Source organism: Oryza sativa, chromosome 8 (genome assembly GCF_034140825.1).
Source record: "Oryza sativa Japonica Group chromosome 8, ASM3414082v1".
NCBI classification, from domain to species: domain Eukaryota; kingdom Viridiplantae; phylum Streptophyta; class Magnoliopsida; order Poales; family Poaceae; genus Oryza; species Oryza sativa.
In genome coordinates, this window is record NC_089042.1 from 5,500,470 (window position 1) to 5,520,516 (window position 20,047).

Sequence of the window (20,047 nt, forward strand, 5' to 3'; positions counted from 1 at the left end):
TTTGACACTTTTACCCTACCACAGTGGTTTAATCCAAGGCTTGCTTTTTGATTGTGTAGGAAATGAAATACTTTTTAAATATATTTTGTATATTGAGAATGATATGTAAATATGAAATACCCAAACAAACATGACTTTTTTTCTCTTCATTCGCTCTTTTTTTACTTGAATACCTTCCTAAAATTTTTGGTATCTAGTCTCATTGTTTAATCTTGAGCTTATTAGCTGCAGAAAAAAAAAGTTATTTTGATTTTCTAATCATAGTTTATTTTCTAGCATAAACTTTTGAGTTATTAAGAACACCTTAAAATCTTTGTCTATAAATTACTTTGGTAGCTAATAAGCGCGAGGCTCGTTGGTCGTCCATATTTCCTTATAAGTCAAAACGGCTTATTAGGGAATAAAAGTTAATTTGTAGATAAAAATTTTATATATTTGTTCGTAGTGATTTAAAAGCCAATGCTAGAAAAATTACATTGAAAATATGTTAAAATCAACTTTAAATTTAAGTTTGAAAATTTAAATTTTAGCTTTTGCTTTAGCTTACTATGCCAACCGATGAGGCTCCACAACGGTTCATAACCGTAGCTACAGGGGAGATAATGGGCTGGCACATGCTAAGTTTCAGTAGATAACTTTTAGGATTAATTCGATTATGCCATTACAAATATGTCATTTCAGAAAAATGTCATTATAATTCGTCTATTTGTAGCTATGCCATTGCAATTTATAAAATTAGAACTGTGCGACTGTCGTCACGTTCTCCATCCATCTTCTTATATCTCCGTTTTCTTCCTCCTCTCTTCCCATCCATCCATGGACGGTGCGAGCTTCGACAGCGCCAGCGCTGGGGCTCTCGTCATGCACGTGGCAGCGTCAGTGGTGGAGCAAGCGGCGACAGCGACGACGGTGGAGCAAGAAGCGGCGGCGATGAGGAGGCGACCGAATGGCGAGCAAGGATGTGAGGGAGAGCAATCGGCGTGAAGTGCTCACTGGCAAGGAGATGCCCATAGCGGGCAACGGTGACAAGAAGACGTCATCGCCGAGGGAGGTTGGCAGTGCGCGCGAGAGGGGAGGGACACCTCCGGTGCCCGTCAAAGCAAGCGCCCTGAACCGGTCCGCACGTCGGTCGAGGGTTCTGCTCCTGCCACCCCGTCGCTGCTTCTCCTCCACCGTCGCCGCCGGTTACCGCCGCGGAGGGGGGGAGGACTGGGGGATGCAGGAAGAAGATGAATTTGACATGTGGGTCCCACGTGCAGATAAGGAGATGGATGAAAAATGTAACGGCAGTGGCACGGTTTCAATTTTGTAAAATTTCAGTAGTACGATTATGAATAGACGGATTGCAATATCATTTATCTGAAAACCGCATATTTGTGAGGATCGAATTAATCCTAAATTTTAGGATACACTGCCACCCAAATATATGTGGAGCCTGTTTGGCTGCCCAACCTGGGACTGCGCTAGCTGCAACAACTCCATATAATCAGTGTGGCAAAGCCACAGCCTGCCGAACATGGCCACTGCACGGTGTTGAATACGAGAGGGCCCCATGAGCCCTTTTCTTTTTTAGTTTTGAACAAATTCTCGCAAAATACTAGTTCGAAACTTGGGAGTTTAACGCAACCTCGATTGTCCATACCATTCACTCTTCTTCCACCGCCCGATTTGATCGTTGTTTTTCTTCAATTTCAATCATCATTTCAGACGGTTCATCAGTACATCCCAATAGGGCAGCTCATGAGAACACTGTCAATACCAACCATTGCTTCTACTCACATGTCCAATAACAGATGCAACGACTATCCAGCTATCATATAGTAATAGCAAGTTAATAAAGGCGACAAATTCACAAGGTCATACAAGCAACACAAGCTTGCCAGCAAAAGCAAAAGCTTACCAGGATATATATATATATATATATATATATATATATATATATATATATATATATATATATATATATATATATATATATATATATATATATATATATATATATATATATATATATATATATATATATATATATATATATATATATATATATATATATATATATATATATATATATATATATATATATATATATATATATAGACACACACACATAGCCTTACTGTAACAATTCCAATTAACCTCAAAATACTAAACGGTGGCACATCCTGTATCGGTTAAACAAGGTTATAAAAAGATCACAAAGAATAGTAGTCATGGTACATAGTGTAAACATTGGGGTCATCACAATATACATCCTTTGAGTCGACGCAAGACTCAGGGGATGAGAGGGCAGAGTAGTCTTCATAATAGTCGCCATAGCTACCCTCCTCCATCTTGGCCTCGGCCTCCAGAGTCTCAACCTCAGCTTCCCATAGATCTTGCATAGTGATGCCATAGTCTTCACCTTCGTCCTCCTCGATGACACGGAGATCAGGGCAGTGAACGCGAGGCGATTGCCTGGGCAGCCAGGCATGTTTGATCTTTGCGCAGCGAGCTCGGAGCTGATCATCGACTCTGACATTGTAGCACTCGGAGAGGTCGAAACACTCGAGGTGGGGGCAGCCATCGAGGATGGCATGAACCCCTTTGTTGGTCAGGTTGTTACCTGAAATCTGAAGAAGTCGTAGCTCAGGCATGTTTTCCGCTATCGCAAAGGCATCCTTGTTCTTCCTTACCTCCCATTCCTCATTAGTTTCATTCTCATCATCCTCGCCCTCATCCATGTCCTCATCCTCCTCTTCCTCTACAACATCATTCTTGTCCTCATCCAAGTCCTCATCCTCTTCCATCTCCTCCTCCTCATCATCATCATCATTATTCTCGTCCTCATCCTCTTCGATCTCCTCGTCCTCTTCCCCCTCATCCTCATCGTCATCAACATTCTCGTCCTCGTATAAGAACTCATCCTCTTCCTCTTCCTCCTCCTCCTCCTCCTCCTCGTCATCATCATCGTCATGCATCATCTCATGCTCCATTTCATGCTCCATCTCACTCTCCATTGCATCCTCATCAAACCACCGCATATGGATTTTTAGACGTTTCAGCTGTGGGCGCGCCCTGCCAACATATACGAGAAATTCTGAAGACATTTTGTTTCCTGAGCACTCGATCTCCTCTAACAGTGGACATTGGGTTGCAAGTTCAGCCAATGATGGCTCCCAAAAATTTCTGCAAGCGATGAGCCGAATGCTCTTCAAAGAACTAGCCCTGCAGATTTAAACACAGAAGGACAGCAATCAAATTAACAGTGATATTTATCATGTAAGGAGTACAGTGCCAACCACATCGTGTAGTAAGAACTAAGAAGCCCCTAAATATTTCAAATCGCGTAGCTCACACTTTCTTCCTTCCACACCATGTAGTCGGGGCGATGCATACACAATAATCAGTGGGAGATTGGGTTCTTTTTTTAAAAGTCCATTAGTTATAAATACGTAAACCTAACTTGACGGTGGATATCATGTTACTGCATAATTGAACTTCACAAGATCTAGCTACTATTAAACTACATATCTGAGAACAAATCATCGAAGTAGCATCAGTGCTAAACCCTGTTAACATGAGCCAGGCTATTAAAGCCAAGGACTGAAATTCGGTATATAGGATGTAAAATTATACCTGCAAGCAATGTAATCCAAGAGTTCGCTAGTAACAAACTTCTGAGCCAAGAATGACTCCATCTTTCCTTGAGAGCGGTCTATAGCCACCTTCGCCATCGCGCACATGGTGTCTATGCCCTTTGAGAAAACCACCTTATGACGAGTCATGTCCACGGAACGCCACAGCTCAGGTGACTTCGCAGCTGCCAACCATGAATGGCACACAAGGCCTGCACCCATCAGGACCTCAATGCTCCCAAGCTTCATGAAAATGGTAGAAAGCGCATCGGTTGGGAGATCGGACCAATCTCTGACAGGTAACATGGGCAATGGGCTTGGCTTCACCTCCATAGTGTCAAGTAGCACCTATAAATATAATGTGTATCACCAAATGAGGCATCATATTTGGGGGGAAAATAACTCAAAAAAGTGGAAAGTTTAAACTAGCATAAGGTCTATGTGCACTTCCTCAAGCAATACGGATGATTGTTCCGAACTGCTTTTTCTTTTTTATAGATCAAACTCAGGTCTTTTATAATCACGAAAACAAATTAAATCATCACATGATGGATCCAATAGAGACACTTCTTCAAATACCAAATGATATAATAACTTGATAGGAAGAACTAGCTAGGGTCATCAAATAATTTACACGGAACCAACTACAAATCTAAATAAATTTGTTTTGGTGCTATGCTCAATTTCTACAACCATTTATTTGAGACCCCAAAGAAAATCTCTGGCTGCTGCTTACGAAAAGAAAAGGGGGGAATTTTAAGATGTACTGGAAAGATCGATGCACAAATAGGCAGCAATCCGATTTAACCAAGACCTGATCGAAAATCCTAACTACAAGAAACATCCAACTAAAAAAAGGTAACTAAAGGGAGGTCTTAATATCACACTGATCGTGCTAATCTCTGAATTTCATACAGGAGGCGCGATTAATAATTAATAAAAAAAACTGATTTCATCCTCCTGCCGTAGAAAGCTAAGACATCCATATGCTTGGATGCTTACGGAAGGATCCTTAACGTAGCGAGATATATACCTTCGCCGGCGGCAGGATAGGCGTCTGCCGGCGGCGACGGGTGGCGGGCGGCGGACGGCAGCGGCGGCACCGGAAACTTCGTGTAGCGAGGGTTTAGAGGCTGGAGAGCGTTCGGGCCTTTAATTCGGAGTCTCTCGACTCTCAAGCGAAACTCCGACTATATTTTATAATACTAGTTTACTGTTTTGGATTAGTCAAGAGATCTCGATCCCGACTGTGAGATCGATGGCTGTTTCGAAAAAAATACAAATCCGTTTCGTATAGTTGTGTAAAATATGGTACATGGCATGCAATCTCTCTTTTTAACCGAAGACGCCGTTGATTTTTGGATACTTTTGACTATTCGTTTTATTTAAAATTTTACATAGGTCTTATTTAGATAAAAAAAGATTCGACAAAAAGTCATATCAAATGTTTGGACACATGCATAGAACATTAAATGTGAGAAAAAAAAATCAATTGCACAATTTGTATATAAATTACGAGATGAATCTTTTGAGTCTAATTACGCCATGATTTGACAATGTGATGCTACAGTAAACATTTGTTAATGACGGATTAATTAGGTTTAATAAATTCGCTTCGCAGTTCACAGGCGGAATATGTAATTTATTTTGTTATTAGTTTATGTTTAATACTTCAAATGTATGTCCGTATGCTTTAAAGTTTTTACACCCAAAAAAACTAATCACACCCTTGAGTTGTTTTGTTTTTTAGAATTGTGAGTTTTTTTCAATTAAAAGTAGTTTAAGCACGATTTGTATCTTATGTGTTTATATAAAATTTTTAAATAAGACAATAGGTAAAATATTCATTCAAAAGTTAATAATGTCATCTATTGAATAATTAAGGGAGTATTTGGTTCTATTATCCATATTGAAACAATTTGATGTTTAAAAGCGCAATCGTACTCATCCCCATCCCTCTCTGATTCGCACGTACGTATATAAAACCAATCCAAAGAAGAAAAAAACGGTGTAAAGGAACTAACGAACCGAGAAAATAAAATGAACCATATGTTCCTAGATTCTGTTACAAGAAAATTAAACAAGTTTCCTCGTATCCTGTTACAACACACAAGCATAACGAATCTGGACAACTAGATTCGTTCTATTAGTTTGGTCTGGGACTGGACGGAGAGAATATGTGATTAGTGCTAAAAAAAATATGTAAATACTCCAAATAACACTAGCGAGCAAATCCAACTTAACAACAACCAACCCCCACCAGGTTTTGCAATATTTATGTGATCCATATTATCGTCACGGTTACACATGTGGTATGATAATATCCTCAGTCTTTGGAACCTCACAATTTTCGTGGTGATACTGCTACTGACCCTCACCAAAATGGTAAGGTAAACCCCACCAAAAAAACGCATAACTAACACCAATGCTCTTCCAATATTTAATAAGGGGAAGCCGAAGCACCGGTTGTGTGTGGTGGACTTCACATGCCAGGATTCAAATACTGGTGAATATTTCGCACATGAATAGGTTTTTGATAGAAATTTAGTGAGATTAGAGATGTGCTGATGTTTTCTATTTCTTTGAGTGTGTAAGGGATGCATTCGCGGGTGCATGTGTGGCATCGCGTGTGTATAATAGTGTGTATTTGCTGTGTAATAAAAATATCTATTAATAACACTAAACGAGTATACTCTGCAAAAGGTTTGGCAATATTGAATTCTTACCATATAATCAAGATTATATTGAGCATTGCATTAGTAATAAACTATAAACAAGGCCTAGCTCTGCAAAAGTTTTCTAACTTGCTTGTTTGTAACATAAGACCGGATTTAAGTTAAACCCAAGTTTTGTAATTCTATACCTCAATTTCATATGAAATTTATATATGAGCTCAAAGCATATTTTATTTTTTCTTTGAAAAGTCCAATCCATGTTACTCCTCATCTCGGTATGTTAGTCTCTCTTCTCTCGGTAGATTCCATCAAAATTCCCGTGTTCTTCTACATGAGTTATCCAAATAAATGTTTTTCAAATTTGTGTGTTTTAAACTCATATAGGTTTCAATAACACGTGATATTTTTATTATTTATTTTTTTAGTCGTGTGTTTTTAGAATCTGTTTTGTTCAGTAGCGGACTATATATAAAAATAAAGACTAAAATGGCTAAGTTATATATGAGAGTAAATAGTTAGACTCTTCTTAAACAACCGGATTATATTATAATCAGGAGATATCATCGATAATTGGTATTGCTATATGTACGATCCAGTTGTACAACTCAATTACAACTAAAGTCTAGAAACATACAACAATAGATCAATCAAAGGAGAATATTTTCATATGCACTATAGTCTTTTACAACCGTCGATAAAATTCAGTCGTACGTGAGTCGAAATAGTTGAATCATATGGATAGCAATTTCCTTCAGCAAATCACCGAAGACACTCGTCGGTTGCCCATATTAGGGAATAAAAGTTTAATTTATAGGTAAACTTTATATATATATATATATATATGTGTGTGTGTTCTTAGCGACTTAAAAACCAATGCTGAAAAAGAACCACATTGAGAGCCTTTTTGAAAGGATTTACGTAGGAATTTTATAGGATTTAAATCCTATAGAAAATTTTTCTATTTGGCCATTTGATTCAAAGGATTGAAGCTTTCCAAATCATATGGAATTCTTATGGAATAACTCATTGCATGTGGATTTTGGAGAAAAATTAGCAAGAGCACTAACCTCTTATAAAATTTCTTTTAAGTTTATATCTCTCATTCGATTCTTGCGTTTTTCTGCGGCCAATAAAACGATCTTTCCTGTATTTTTTTTTCTGCAACCCTCTGTTGCAATCCTGTTCCCCATTTCCCAGTCCTCTTCCCTTGACACGAGCTTTCCAAATTTCAATTTTCAAACTCTCCTCCCTCCGTTCCACCTCCACCGCGCTGCATTCCTCCTCCCTCCGCCTCTCGCCGTCGCCGGCGCCACCGCGACATGCCTCCTCTCGATCCGCAGCCGGAGGTAGAGGGGAATCAGGCGGAGATGCCGTACGACCCGCTGCCGGACATCCTCCGCAAGCTCCGCGATGCCCAGAGCGCCGCCGCTCTCTCAAACCCTAACCCTCCCGAGCCCCAACCCCAGCCCCAGCTCGCGACGCCCTCCTTCCCCACCACCACCGACACCGCCTCTCGCCGTCGCCGGCGCCGCCGCCGACGCGGCCGCGGCAACCGTCACGACCCGCAGCCGGAGGCGGAGGTGGAGGAGGACACGACGGACCGGGCGGAGCTTGAGCTGCCGTACGACCCGCTTCCCGACATCCTCCGCGAGTTCCGCCTCGCGCCGCGCGCCGCCGCTCTCCCGAGCCCTAACCCTAACCCTAACCCCGCGATTCCCTCGTCCACCACCTCTCGACGCCGTCGCCGCCGTGGCCGTGGCCGCGGGCGCGGGCGCAGGGACTGGGCGGCGGGGCTGCCGCGGGAAGCGATCCTGGCCGTGCTCCGCAAGCTCGACCACATGGAGATCCTGATGGGGGCCGGGCAGGTGTGCCGCGCCTGGCGCCGCGCCGCGCGCGACGATCCCCAGCTGTGGCGCCGCATCGACATGCTCAACCACGCCGAACTCTCCTTCGAGCTCAACCTCTTCGGGATGGCGCAGGCCGCTGTGCGCCGCAGCGCGGGGCAGTGCGAGGCCTTCTGGGGCGAGTACGCGCCGACGAAGATTTGCTCCATTTCCTCGGAGATCGGTGAGTTTTGTTCTCCCCCAATCTTCAGAAGAATCTTTTTTTTTAGTTTGTTCTATATAATCTTGTTCGACTTCGTTCTCTGGTAAGCTGATCGCGGCATTGTGCTTTCTGAATTCTGGTTTCTTCTAGTCAGCTTTGTTCTGATATGTGCTGCTCTTGTTCAAATTGATGGATGTAATAGAATATTGTAGGACTCTTGGTTGACTGTATCATCTATGCTTCTAATCACGGTTTAATTATGTGTTCTATTCGGTACCAACTACTAAATGCATCTTAATTAGTTGCAGTGCATTTGGGTAGATATTGAGATCACTTGTGGGTGATGAACATACACCAATAACAGAAATTGCAGTCAATGCTATATCTGGTTTGATATTTTCAGTGCCCCTGATTTTTATTTTGTGTTGCATTGTCGAATGATCTTTTGTCAGAATTATGTCAATAGCCACTGATTTGAGTTCATATAGATTCATGTAAGAGTCTGTTTGATTCCTACACTCATATCTGTTTTGGAAGCCATAGCAGGATAACTTTGTTATCTTGGCAATGAAGTGTACAATAGAAAAGCTTTTGCATTGATACTTTAGTAATAATTGCCTCACAAGAAAGCAAGTGAGCGTCAAATGCTAATAGGTGACTTTGGATTTTTGCCATTTGATTCTATGATTTAGAAAGGATAACTTATCAAGAACATGTTGGTACATCACTAAAAATATCCAATTATTGGCAGATATCTGAAACTGCCTCAAGTTTCAGTGTTTTTATGAACTGAATTCACCTTGACTTTGCATTTAGCTACCATCATATATTCACAAATGACAGGGTAATATGCAGCACCTTGCAAAGTCCGTGTGTGTTTAAAAGGTCTTAACAAACTGTGGTGGTATCAGTTTGTGGGGTGATGCCGCTATGATCATAAGGTTCCTGACAATAGTTTATGAGAAAAGGTACATACTTCAGTTGGATTCAAAATAGAATATATTCAGAAGAGAACTTTTCTATTGGAGATTACAAATTATTATCTGACAAATGAAACTCAACAAATGCAGCAGACTTCATGCATGTTTGATGCTGCTAGCCTGCTATTGCAACATTTAATTAATAATTCAAATTCTCCAGACCAAATATGGCAATTAAGAGAATTCCATTTCACTTGCCTTGTAAATGCTATAATTGTGATGATGTGTGATTATTATTCTCTAAAGTGCCAGAATCTTTTACACATGATCTGTTAGGAACTGTGATTGCAGCTAACTACAAATTTACCAAGACTTGAATGGGGGACTAGACTGCTAGTTACTTCTTGTACTGTTGTACACCATATTCCTTTTATCTTTTATTGATGTCCTTGTCCTATCTTTGCAGGGCACCATGTCTGAAGAGTCTTCGTCTCATCTCTTGTTTTGATATCCTTGATGAAGGATTTTCAGCAGCAGTAAAGAAGTTTCCACTACTTGAGGAGCTTGAGCTTACGCTATGTGATAATTTAGGTGAGAATGATGTGTTTAAGGCTGTCGGCAAAGCATGCCCGCAGCTGAAGCGCTTCAGATTGAGCAAGAGGTGCTTCTACAATTATAAACATAGTGGGTACAACAAGGATGAGCAAGCCCTGGGCATTGCAACTATGCATGAGCTAAGTTCTCTGCAGCTTTTTGCTAATAATCTCAGCAACGAAGGATTGACAGCAATCCTTGACAACTGCCCCTTCCTGGAATCCCTCGACATTCGCCATTGCTTCAATGTCAGTATGGATGACACCCTGCAAGCAAAGTGTGCCAGGATCAAGACACTGAGGCTTCCCTATGACTCAACTGATGACTATGACTTCCAAGTTCATAAGCCTATCTGGTCGGGTGCTGACTTCTTCTCTGATAGTGATGATGATTGCATTTATGGTGGCCCCGACTATATTCTTGACTCAGATGAGTATGACGATTACTGTGACCCTTACATCTACCTTGATGGCGTATATGAGGACGAGCTTGATGAAGAAGATCGGATGATGCTCAAGGCTATGCACATGTTCCTGAAATGAGAATGCCATGAGTATGCTGGTACTTTTGCGTGGTTCACTCATTCAATCGATTCTGCTACTCTTCTATGGTACTTGACTGAATATTGCTTAAAAACTTGGTCGGTCTATTTTGCTACTCTAAGTGTATCGTTCAGTAATCCCTGCCAAATTATTCACAACAGTGTTGGTGGTGTTTTAACTTAGGCAGTCTCCTTAAAGTCAGTATGCGACAGTTTGTACCTGTGTGCCTACAACCGGTACACGATAATGCATAATGCCTATTGCTATCTGCTCATTGCCTTTTTTGCTCTGCTTGCACAGTTTTATTTCAAATTTAAAGTCACTACTCGAGAAGGTAGTAATGATTAAGTGGTTCAAATGAATAGGTCCATCTATTGCCCAATGAGGCCATGAATTGGGCCATTTTCTGCCCTTCTATTAGTTCAGAGCTTGTAAGAAATACTCATATTTCCTCTTGAGGTATAGGAAAATTGTTAAGGCATGTTTGGTTTGCTATTGCGAACCTTTGACAATGTAAAAATCCAAACATGCCTAACAGCACATAACAATTGATTTGCAGCATATAGATATCCTTCTATTCCAAAATTTGATAGCTCTAGAAACCTCCACTGAACAATGCATAACGTTCAGCAGAGCAAAGCCGCCAAAGCAGCATACATGAGAACCTCCACTTGACTGTATCTGATCTCAGGCCTCTCTTCTTGACAAGCTGTGCTAGTGGTCTTAGGAGGCCTAATGATTTCATATGATATCTTGAAGGTTTCGATACTTGACTGACCATCGAACTGCCTGGCGCGCTTCTAATAACATCCAGCATCTCTTTCTCCATCCTATAACTTCTCCATCAGCTCTGTTGTCAACAAGTTTCAGATTCTGGAGATGTGTGAGATTCTCCAAGCCTTTTTTTGACGGAAGAAGGTAGAGCGTGCTCCACCTTATAATCATTTCATTAATAGAAATGAGGTTTCCAAGTTACAAGTTACTAGAGGTTATAGTTAACCTAGAACAGAAGGAAAAAAGAAGAAAAGGAAGAAGAGAAGAGACAAAAATAAAAAGAAAAGAGAAAGGGTGGTGGATTTACAAAGATATAAACAAGGGTTCTTGTGGTGATAGTTAACTGATTCTCCAAGCCTTGTGGTGAATCAGTTAGCTGGGTGCACCGGCCAGGCACCAGTTCATGTAGCCCTACAAGGCATCCTATCTAAAACTCCATCTGACTAAGCCTATCTACTAGTATCGCCGGGGATTCCAACGAGATAGTGGTAGGATGTATGGAAGCTTGGCTCCGGTGGATCTCAATGGATTGAAGGCTAGATCTTGGCTAGGCTTCATGGGTGTCATGGCTTGAATCGATTGTTGTTCTGTTGGGTTCTTTCTCCAGCCCTCTTTTGGGGCTAGGCCTTTATACCCTTAGGCCCTCTCGTATCATAGGACTCAGTGATATACTAGGTAGTCTTCGACTCAATTTTGATCGAGTCTGAGTAGATCTCCCGTAGTTTTCCTTAAATAGGTCTTGCGTAGTTTTCTATAAAAATATTTGTGTTAAGTCTTACAGGTATGTCATATTTTCAACACCGACAATAGTCACTTTAAGAAAAAGAATAACGGTTAATTTACGGAATGGGTATGAAGGGGCTCAAAATGGAACATGGCAATATAGAAGATTAGATAAAACTTAGGACTATGAAAGAAGGTGACATCATGTGAATGTTTGTGACAGCATTGGGCGCGACCTGTGAGGTTGGGAAGAGAGGAGAGAAGAGGGGAAGAGGAGGATGAAGGAAGGAGGGAAATTTGGTCCAAATCTTTTTGCAAATTTATCCAAGGGGTAAGTAGTGTCATATTCCAACACCGACCAAATTGTAACAATGGTTTACAAATACATGAATTATAATCGCATATTTTGAAATAGGCAAATTTGTAATGGCATACATCCAAATATCCAAGTAACCCTCTGAAACAAACACCTAGCGCCAACAAGCAGGCACACTAATGTGTGGGGACGTTGGGGGAATCAACGACATCAAGCTGCTCAGGCCTGACTCGGTCCTCCAGTTGGCAAGCAGAGGGGGCAAGGAGAGCACCGGCGCTATGGTGGAGACAAAGAGAGGTGGCTAGTGGCAGCGAAGTAGATGGCAGTGGCGGGGCGGGCGTATGGTGCAATGGCGACTTGATGGAATCTAGCGAGGGCATGATGTCCTAGAAGTAGATCGAGGCCGTGCAATCCAATGATGAAGGTGCTCGGTTTGGCTCAGAACATGATGGTGACAGGCAAACAACAGTACACAAGAACAAAACCGCGTTCCCGGTGAACCGCTGCATGAATCATCAACATTGTGGAGGGTAAAGAGCATGAACCAACGGAGCACGTTGTGACATGGTAGGTTTTGCGAGAAACTCACCGTAGAGAGGGATCGACGAGGATGGAACTCGGGATGGCATGAATGGTGGCCGCAATAGATTTTAGCGTTCCCGAACGTGGGAGGATGAGAAATATGGCGAGAGGAGGTACCGACGGTGTCCTCGAGGATGAGGTCCTCTTAGTCCACCCACTCCCTCTCCGGCCCCTTCCGCCGGCACCTCATCCAAAAGCACAGTCAAACGAGGTCCAACCACTCTCTCACTAGCAAGAAGACCATCTCTACTAGGGGTGGAAAAAAAGCTCGGGCTCGTGAGCTCAGCTCGGGCTTGGCTCGAGCTTGGTTGGCTTGGCTCGGCTCGTAAGCCAAACGAGCCAAGCCCAAGCCTCCTTTCAGCTCGTTGCTGAAATGAGCCGAGCCGAGGTAGCTCGCGAGCCGCTTATTTTGGCTTGCAAGCCTAGGCCATTATGTGTTTATATCGATTATTTTACTTTTTATAGTGTTATTCTTTGTCAACTTGAAATTTATCATTAAGATTTTGAAAGAATTGAATATATAAACTTATTGAAATTTTACATGTTGTTGATTTGTTATTACTTTTTTTTAATAATTACAAAATATATATGAAGAGGTGTTTCAACAGGAAGGCTTGCAAGCCAGCTCGAGCTGGCTCGAGCCAGGAAACGAGCCGAGTCGAGCTCACGTTTTAGCTTGTTTCTCTAACTGAGCCGAGCCAAGCTAAACCTAGTTTGTTATGAGCACTGCAAGCCGAGCTTGGCTCAGCTCGTTTCCACCCCTATCTCTAGCGGTGGCACCTCCCTAAAGGTCCAACCTACCGCTGTTTCACCCTCGCTGACCATGGCCCCTCCCAATGCCGTTCCTCATTGAGTGATTGAGTACTGACGTGCCCTAGAGGTGAACAATGTGAAAGAAAAAGAAAGAGGGAGGAGGAAGAGGTGATGGGCCTCATCGTTTGGCTTTTTTCGTAATAAGCCAAAACGGCTTATTAGAGAATAAAAATGAATTTGTAGATAAAACTTTTATATATGTGTTCTCAGTGACTTAAAAGCCAATGCTGAAAAAGAAACTATGTTGAAAATATCTCAAAATTAATGTCAAAATTAAGTTAAAAAAAATCAATTTTTGGCTTTTTCTTTGGCTAAATAAGCCATCCGATGGGAGCCGATGACAAGTAGGCATTCAACATCGTTGGGGTAAGTCCAATGATGACTCAACACAGTTCGCATGCCATGTTAGGTGAAACCACCTGGATCATTCCACATACTCAATTTGCACTGGTTTTAGATGTTAAGAGGAGGCTTCATACTTGATTTGTTGGTTGAGGGACGCGGAAACAAAACCGAATGTATAGCTAATTTTGTGTCATTACAAGCTTATATGATTACAATAATAAAAAACACAAAATCAACTCTAAAATTAAATTTTAAAAATATAATTTTGTTTACGTTTGATATGGCATACCCGCCACGGCAGGTTCCCTCCCAAGGACCTAGTAGACCATCGTGAATTCGTGATTGAGTCGGAGTCCCAGCATCCTAGGGGCCAGTAGCAGTTGCCACTCCCTCCCGACGATGACCCAAAGCCCGACCGACCACGCCTCTGAGCTCATTGCTTAGCCCCCGGTATCGATTCGGCTGCGCCCTGAGTTCCCCTCCACATTTTAATTTTAATTGCATCCATAATTTTCCGTGAACAATTTTGACTATCTATCTTATTCGTAAAGCATTTGAAAATTTGAAAAACATAAGTCACATATACAGTACTCACTTTATCTACTTTTGATATCTATATTTTTAAATATGAAAAATTTACTTTTGATAGACATATTTCAATCCAACCACCTATCATCTTAGTGACTTTATTGGATTTAATGCGTGACTCTTTATTCTTGTACACAAGATTGGCTACATGGACATAGATAAATGCAAGTATTAATAAATCGCTTGTTTACGAGTAGCGTGTTTAAATGGATGTTAGAGCAAATTTAATTGTATAGCCAACTGCTAGCTCCAAATTATTTATAATCAATTTAATAGTCAATTCATACAATAGACACTTATAAACATATACTTTCACTATTAATATCTGGTCTTACCTATCATACACACATCGTGTCTTAAAGTTCGCGCTGTAGCTGGCAAGGATGTGACATCTCCACTTTATCCAGATTCGTTATACTAGAAAATATCATATTTTCTCTTAGGTTTATTTTTCTAGATGGAGGGAGTAAACGCGAAGCCCTGTCACTCTTCAATCAAAATTAAAACAAACACTGTCAAATTTCCCTAAACCGAATCACACCGCATCGTTTTTGTCTTGTCCATTTGCCTCTCGTCTTCGCTCTAGAGTTCACTTTTCAGCTGTTTCGAATTCTTCTCCATTCCATTTCCACCGCCATGGCTTCCCCCTCCGCCTCTCGCCGTCGCCGCGACCACGGCAAGCGGACCAGGCGGGGCGGCTGCCGGTCATCATCCTCAAGCGCTAATCTGAGCCTCCCCCGCGCGCCGCCGCTCTCTGGAAACCCTAACCCTTCCCCCTCCTCCACCACCAGAGGTCCAGCACCACCTCCGGTCGCCGTCTCGGCGGGCACGGGAGGAAGGAGGCGGAGGAGGTGGAGGGACTGGGCGGAGCTGCCGATGGACGCGATCCTGGCAGTCTTCCACAAGCACGACCACATCGGCATCCTGACGGGGGCTGGCGCCGCGCCGCGTCGCGTCGAGGCCGAGCTCTGGCGACGCATCTGACATGCGCGGCCACGCCGACCTCTCTTTCGTGCTCAACCTCTACGGGATGGCGTAGACCGCTGTGCGCCGGAGCGCGGGGCAGTGCGAGGCCTTATGTGGCGAGCACGCCGCCGACGAAGACGTGCTCACGTTTCCTCGGCGACAGGTGAGATTTTTCATCCCCCAATTTCAGGGATGTTTTTATTACTTGGTTCTCTGGTTAGACGATCGACCTCGTGCTTTGATTTAATTACCGATTAGATTTTTCATCCCCCAATTCCATTCAATTATATTTGCTCTGATACGTGTTCCAATTCATTTTTTTAGATAATGGATTAAAAACCCAGTCTCTACATCCAACGAGATGTACACAGCCAAATCTCGTTCCAATTCATGGCTAATTGTGTTCAATTGGGGTAACCTACGTAGTGCCAAGTACTATATATCGTAATTAGTTGCATACTTGCATTACATTTGGGTAGATATCAAGATCAGTAGTGGGTGGTGAACATTCAACAGTATGAACCACGTGGGAGGCTTGATTCATTCCTAATGTCCACGTATTTGTCTTGTGGAAGTCGGAATGGGAATATGGGATAGTTGATTAATTTCTTCATCTCGACAATACAAGTTTTACAAATAGAGCATGGGGATTGCTCAACATTGAAGTTCTTTACAGTGATGTTTTAGTAATAATCACCTCACAAGAAACAAAGGGCCTGACTGGAACAGGGGCGCTGCGCTAGGATTTTTTTTTCCTTTTTTGAGATAGTATTTTATCCTAATCTTCTCTTTCCAATTAGGTCATGTTTGGTTTGCTATTACCAACCTTTGACAATGTAGTAATCCAAACATACCTAACAGTATATAATACTTAATTAGCAGCTTATAAATATCCTTCTATGCCAAAATTTGATAAGTATAGAAACTGCTCCACCGAACAATTCATAATAATTCAGTCAGAGCATAGTCGCCGGAGCAGCGACTGGAGTACGGAGCAGGAGGAGCAATAGAGGATATGGTACTGTAGCTGATCTCAGGCTCTCTTCTCCTAGACGAGCACTGCTGGTGGTTTTAGGAAAACTATTGATTTCATATGGTATCTTGAAGGGCTAGGCACTTGACAGATCATTGAGCTGCCAGTGCCAGGCTTGTAATAACACCCATCATCTCCTTTTCCATCCTGCAGCTTCTCCATCAGCTCTGGTGCCATTCCAACAAGTTTCAGATTCTGGAGACGTGTGAGGTTCTCCATGCCTTTTGGTGAATCAGCTAGCTTGGTGCACTTGTCAAGCACCAGTTCATGTAGCTCAGCAAGGCATCCTCTCTGAAACTCTATCTGACTAAGGTTACTCAACTCATGCAAGGTGAGTGTCTGGAGTGCAGGAAAGCCACCTGCGGCAAAGGTCATCTCCTTCTCACGGTAGGCGGCATTGAGGCTAAGATGCAGAAGCCCTGGCAGCGACGAAAGAAGCAAGAGTGAATCTTGCGCAATTCCGCTCGCGATCAAATGAACCTGCTTGAGGCTTGTAAGGAAGCAGGTCCATCCTGGCAGTTTCCCTCTTGCTAACCTTCCAGACAAAGCAAGCTTCTGTAGCTTCCTGGGCGCTACAGTGATGGACTCCAAATCTATTACACTCTCCGTGTTACTGTTAGTGAGCCCCAAGCGTTGCAGGTGGCTCATTTTCAATATAGACGATGACAGAACAGCGGCAAAGCTTGCATCCACATCGAACAACTCCAGGCTCTTCATCTGCTCCAGCTTGGCTAAAGATTTGGAGATCATCTCATCAGCTCTGACATAATTTAGTGTCTGAAGGCTGGTCAGGTTTTGTAACCCTGCAGGAAGTTGTCCTACTGGCGTGCCAGGATAGGGCCTATAGTAGTCAGCGGCATGGCGCTTAAGCAGTATCAAGTGGCGCAAGCTCTTCAGTTTCGACAAGCTGCTTGGTAACTTTTGGACCATGGACCACTTGGTATCCAGAGTTTGCAGCTTCTGTAATTTGCCTAGATCCTTTGGAAGCTCTTCGATGAACGTAGATCGTATCCCAAGGTATCGCAAATTGCGAAGATTGGTCACTGTGCTGGGCAGCTTATTGATCTCGATGAACCATAGATTCAGCACAGTCAATAGCCTGAAGCAAGACATCAGCGAGGCATCAAGTTTTGAACCAAATGCTTGGAAGGAGCGAAGCGCGGCGATCTTCGCAGCAGATGCAGATCGCCTGCTGCTGGTGCATCTGTCGAGTGCGAGATGGCGAACCCTAATGTTAGAATCCATTGTTAGATCGCACTCCGCGAACTGAACAAACCCCTCTTCATGTTTGGACCTGTGATTGATCAAATCCTTGATGAGGTCATGGATGAGGAACCGCTTGGCACGGCCAAACTCATTCCTGACAGCAACCTGAAAGAGACTACGTTGTACCAATTTATCCAGGTAATGATCTGCGACATCCTCCATCGTCCTCCTCTCGCCATGTACTTCCTTTGCCTCGTCGATGAAGCCCTGCGCAACCCAGCTCCTGATCAGGATCTTCCTCTTGATCAAGAAGTCCTCAGGATATATGCTGCAACTCAGGAAGCATTTCTTCAGTTTGTATGGCAGATCGTCGATGCTCAGGTTCAGTATTCTGGAGGCCTCTCCAATGCCAAGATCTTCGCTGTTCTTGACCCAGGCTAGGCTGTCACGGACGTTCCTCCAGGCGAACTCTGTCCTATCCTTGTGTCTGAGGAGCTTGCCGACGGCGACGATGGCCAGCGGCAAGCCGCGGCACCGCTCCAGCATGTCTCCGGCGACCTCCCTGAGGTGGCTCGGGCACCTGTGGCCGGGAACATCCTTGAACACGACGCTGCAAAGGAGTGCCCACCCTTGGTGCGTCGGCAGCGGCTCCAGCGCCATTGTCCTCTCCGGCGCCGCGGCCATGGCGACTCCGCTCTTGCGCGTGGTGATCACCACCCGGCTCCCAGCGACGCCGTCGCCGTCGGGCATGGCGCGCTCCAGGCCGTCCCACAGCGTCTCGTCCCACACGTCGTCGAGCACGATCAGGTACCTCTTGTTGGCGAGACGCTCCCGCAGCGCCGCCACGAGCGACCCGTAGTCTGTGTCGCCGCCGCCGTCACCGACGTCGGTGGCGCTTCGCCGCCGCCGCCTACCAGTACCAGCACGACGACCGACGGTGTTCAAGTTCAACTTCCTGAGGATCTTCATCAGGAGGTCCTCCATCGTGAAGCGCTGCGAGACGGTGACCCACGCGTCGCAGTCGAAGTGGTGACTCGCCGGCGCCGCCGCCGGCGCCGTCACCTCCTTGTAGACGCTGGCGACGAGGGTCGTCTTGCCGACGCCGCCCATCCCGCACACGGCGAGCAGCGTCCGCCGGCGTGGCTCCGCCGCGTCCTCAGCCAGCAGCCATCTCACAAGCACTTCCCGGTGATCGGAGAAGCCGATGATCTCCTCCTTGTCCATGGAGCGCGCGTTCTCCGCCATCCTCCGGCCAGCGGCGACGGCATCATCTTCGCGGCGAAGCTCGCCGCAGCTAACAAAATTATTCATCACGTCGACGCGTTGCCGCTGGTAATTCGCCGCTTCCAACAGCTGGCCAAGCTTCTCCCGCACCTTGCGTAGCCTCCTCGAGAGGGCGATCCAGGTCGGGACGTTGGCGCAGTACCGCGCGAAGCCATGGCCGGAGCCGGAGCCGGAGAGGAAGCAGCACTCGTCGGTGATGTCGTCGAGCTGGAAGGCCACGTCACGGACCTGATTGGCCCAGCTATCAATGGGGTCTTGGTCGTCGTCGTCCGCGCCGCGGCAGGAGGCTCCTCCGCTGCGGAGGTGGCCGCGGAGAAGGCTGAGCTCATGCTCGGCGGCGGCGATGGAGGAGTGGACGCCGCCGAGGCCGAGGGAGGTGACGACGCCCATCGCCGTGCTGCGGGCTAGAGCCATGGCGACTTTTGCCGACAGAGATACGAGTACAGCTTCCGCCATGCCCGTCGCCGGCCTGATCGAGCAACTTGACGGTGATGCAGAGATCGAGAGATGGAGCTAGCTTGTGTTCGGTGACAATGACGTACGCCGGCGCCACCCAAAATAACATGATGGCCAGGAATTTTTGTTTTATTTCTTTTTAACCTACCAGCCTTAGAGCAGGTACAATAGCGAGCTATTAGCCAGCTATAAACATATTTTAATGAGATAAAAGATGAGAGATAAGAGCAGCGGGCTACAGATCTGTAGCCAACTGCAGTACGGACTCCAAGACGCAATGTGTGTATGACAGGTGGGACTATATGTTAATAGTATAGTAAGCAACTATTATATGAATTGGCTATTAGATCGGCTATAGATGAATTGGAGCTAGTAGTTGGCTGTATTAAACTTGCTCTAATAAGAGCAAGTTCAATAGTATAGCCCACTACTAGCTCCAATTTATCTATAGCCAATCTAATAACTCATTCATACAATATTGTATACATACTACACAATTATTACATGATCCCACCTGTCATACACACACTGTGTTTTGAAGTTTGTGCTATAGCTGGCTACAAATCT

General features: G+C 44.2%; 2 protein-coding genes, 1 long non-coding RNA gene and 1 pseudogene across 3 annotated transcripts; 2 read left to right on the forward strand and 2 right to left on the reverse strand.

The window, feature by feature from the left end:
• Window positions 1-2,122: 2,122 nt before the first annotated feature.
• LOC4344867 (F-box protein SKIP19) lies at window positions 2,123-4,778 on the reverse strand. Its single transcript, XM_026027509.2, has 3 exons — window positions 4,651-4,778; window positions 3,619-3,965; window positions 2,123-3,207 (listed from the first exon to the last, which is right to left on the reverse strand). Exons 2-3 carry the CDS (start codon window positions 3,948-3,950, stop codon window positions 2,196-2,198), a joined length of 1,344 nt encoding a protein of 447 aa, XP_025883294.1. The 5' UTR covers window positions 3,951-3,965; window positions 4,651-4,778; the 3' UTR covers window positions 2,123-2,195.
• Window positions 4,779-7,515: 2,737 nt separating this feature from the next.
• Window positions 7,516-10,660, forward strand: LOC4344868 (F-box protein SKIP19-like; annotated as a pseudogene).
• A 4,732-nt stretch (window positions 10,661-15,392) lies between these two features.
• LOC136351396 (uncharacterized) lies at window positions 15,393-17,153 on the forward strand. Its single transcript, XR_010734464.1, has 2 exons — window positions 15,393-15,664; window positions 16,688-17,153. It is a non-coding gene; the product is annotated as an uncharacterized lncRNA (long non-coding RNA).
• Window positions 17,151-19,438, reverse strand: LOC107276215 (disease resistance protein RPM1). Its single transcript, XM_066303513.1, has 2 exons — window positions 17,337-19,438; window positions 17,151-17,265 (listed from the first exon to the last, which is right to left on the reverse strand). The coding sequence occupies exons 1-2, from the start codon at window positions 19,436-19,438 to the stop codon at window positions 17,151-17,153; spliced, it is 2,217 nt and encodes a 738-aa protein (XP_066159610.1).
• Between the last annotated feature and the right edge of the window lie 609 nt (window positions 19,439-20,047).

What these genes read in the sequence shown, in the direction of transcription:
- LOC4344867 (XM_026027509.2), bottom strand. Translation starts at nt 3,950, where the DNA reads ATGGAGGTGAAGCCAAGCCCATTGCCCATGTTACCTGTCAGAGATTGG. An exon ending in TTGGATTACATTGCTTGCAG is followed by an intron (nt 3,208 to 3,618) that starts GTATAATTTTAC and finishes TTAAATCTGCAG; the next exon opens with GGCTAGTTCTTTGAAGAGCA.
- LOC107276215 (XM_066303513.1), bottom strand. Translation starts at nt 19,438, where the DNA reads ATGGCTCTAGCCCGCAGCACGGCGATGGGCGTCGTCACCTCCCTCGGC. An exon ending in GTAGGACAACTTCCTGCAGG is followed by an intron (nt 17,266 to 17,336) that starts GTTACAAAACCT and finishes CCAAATCTTTAG; the next exon opens with CCAAGCTGGAGCAGATGAAG.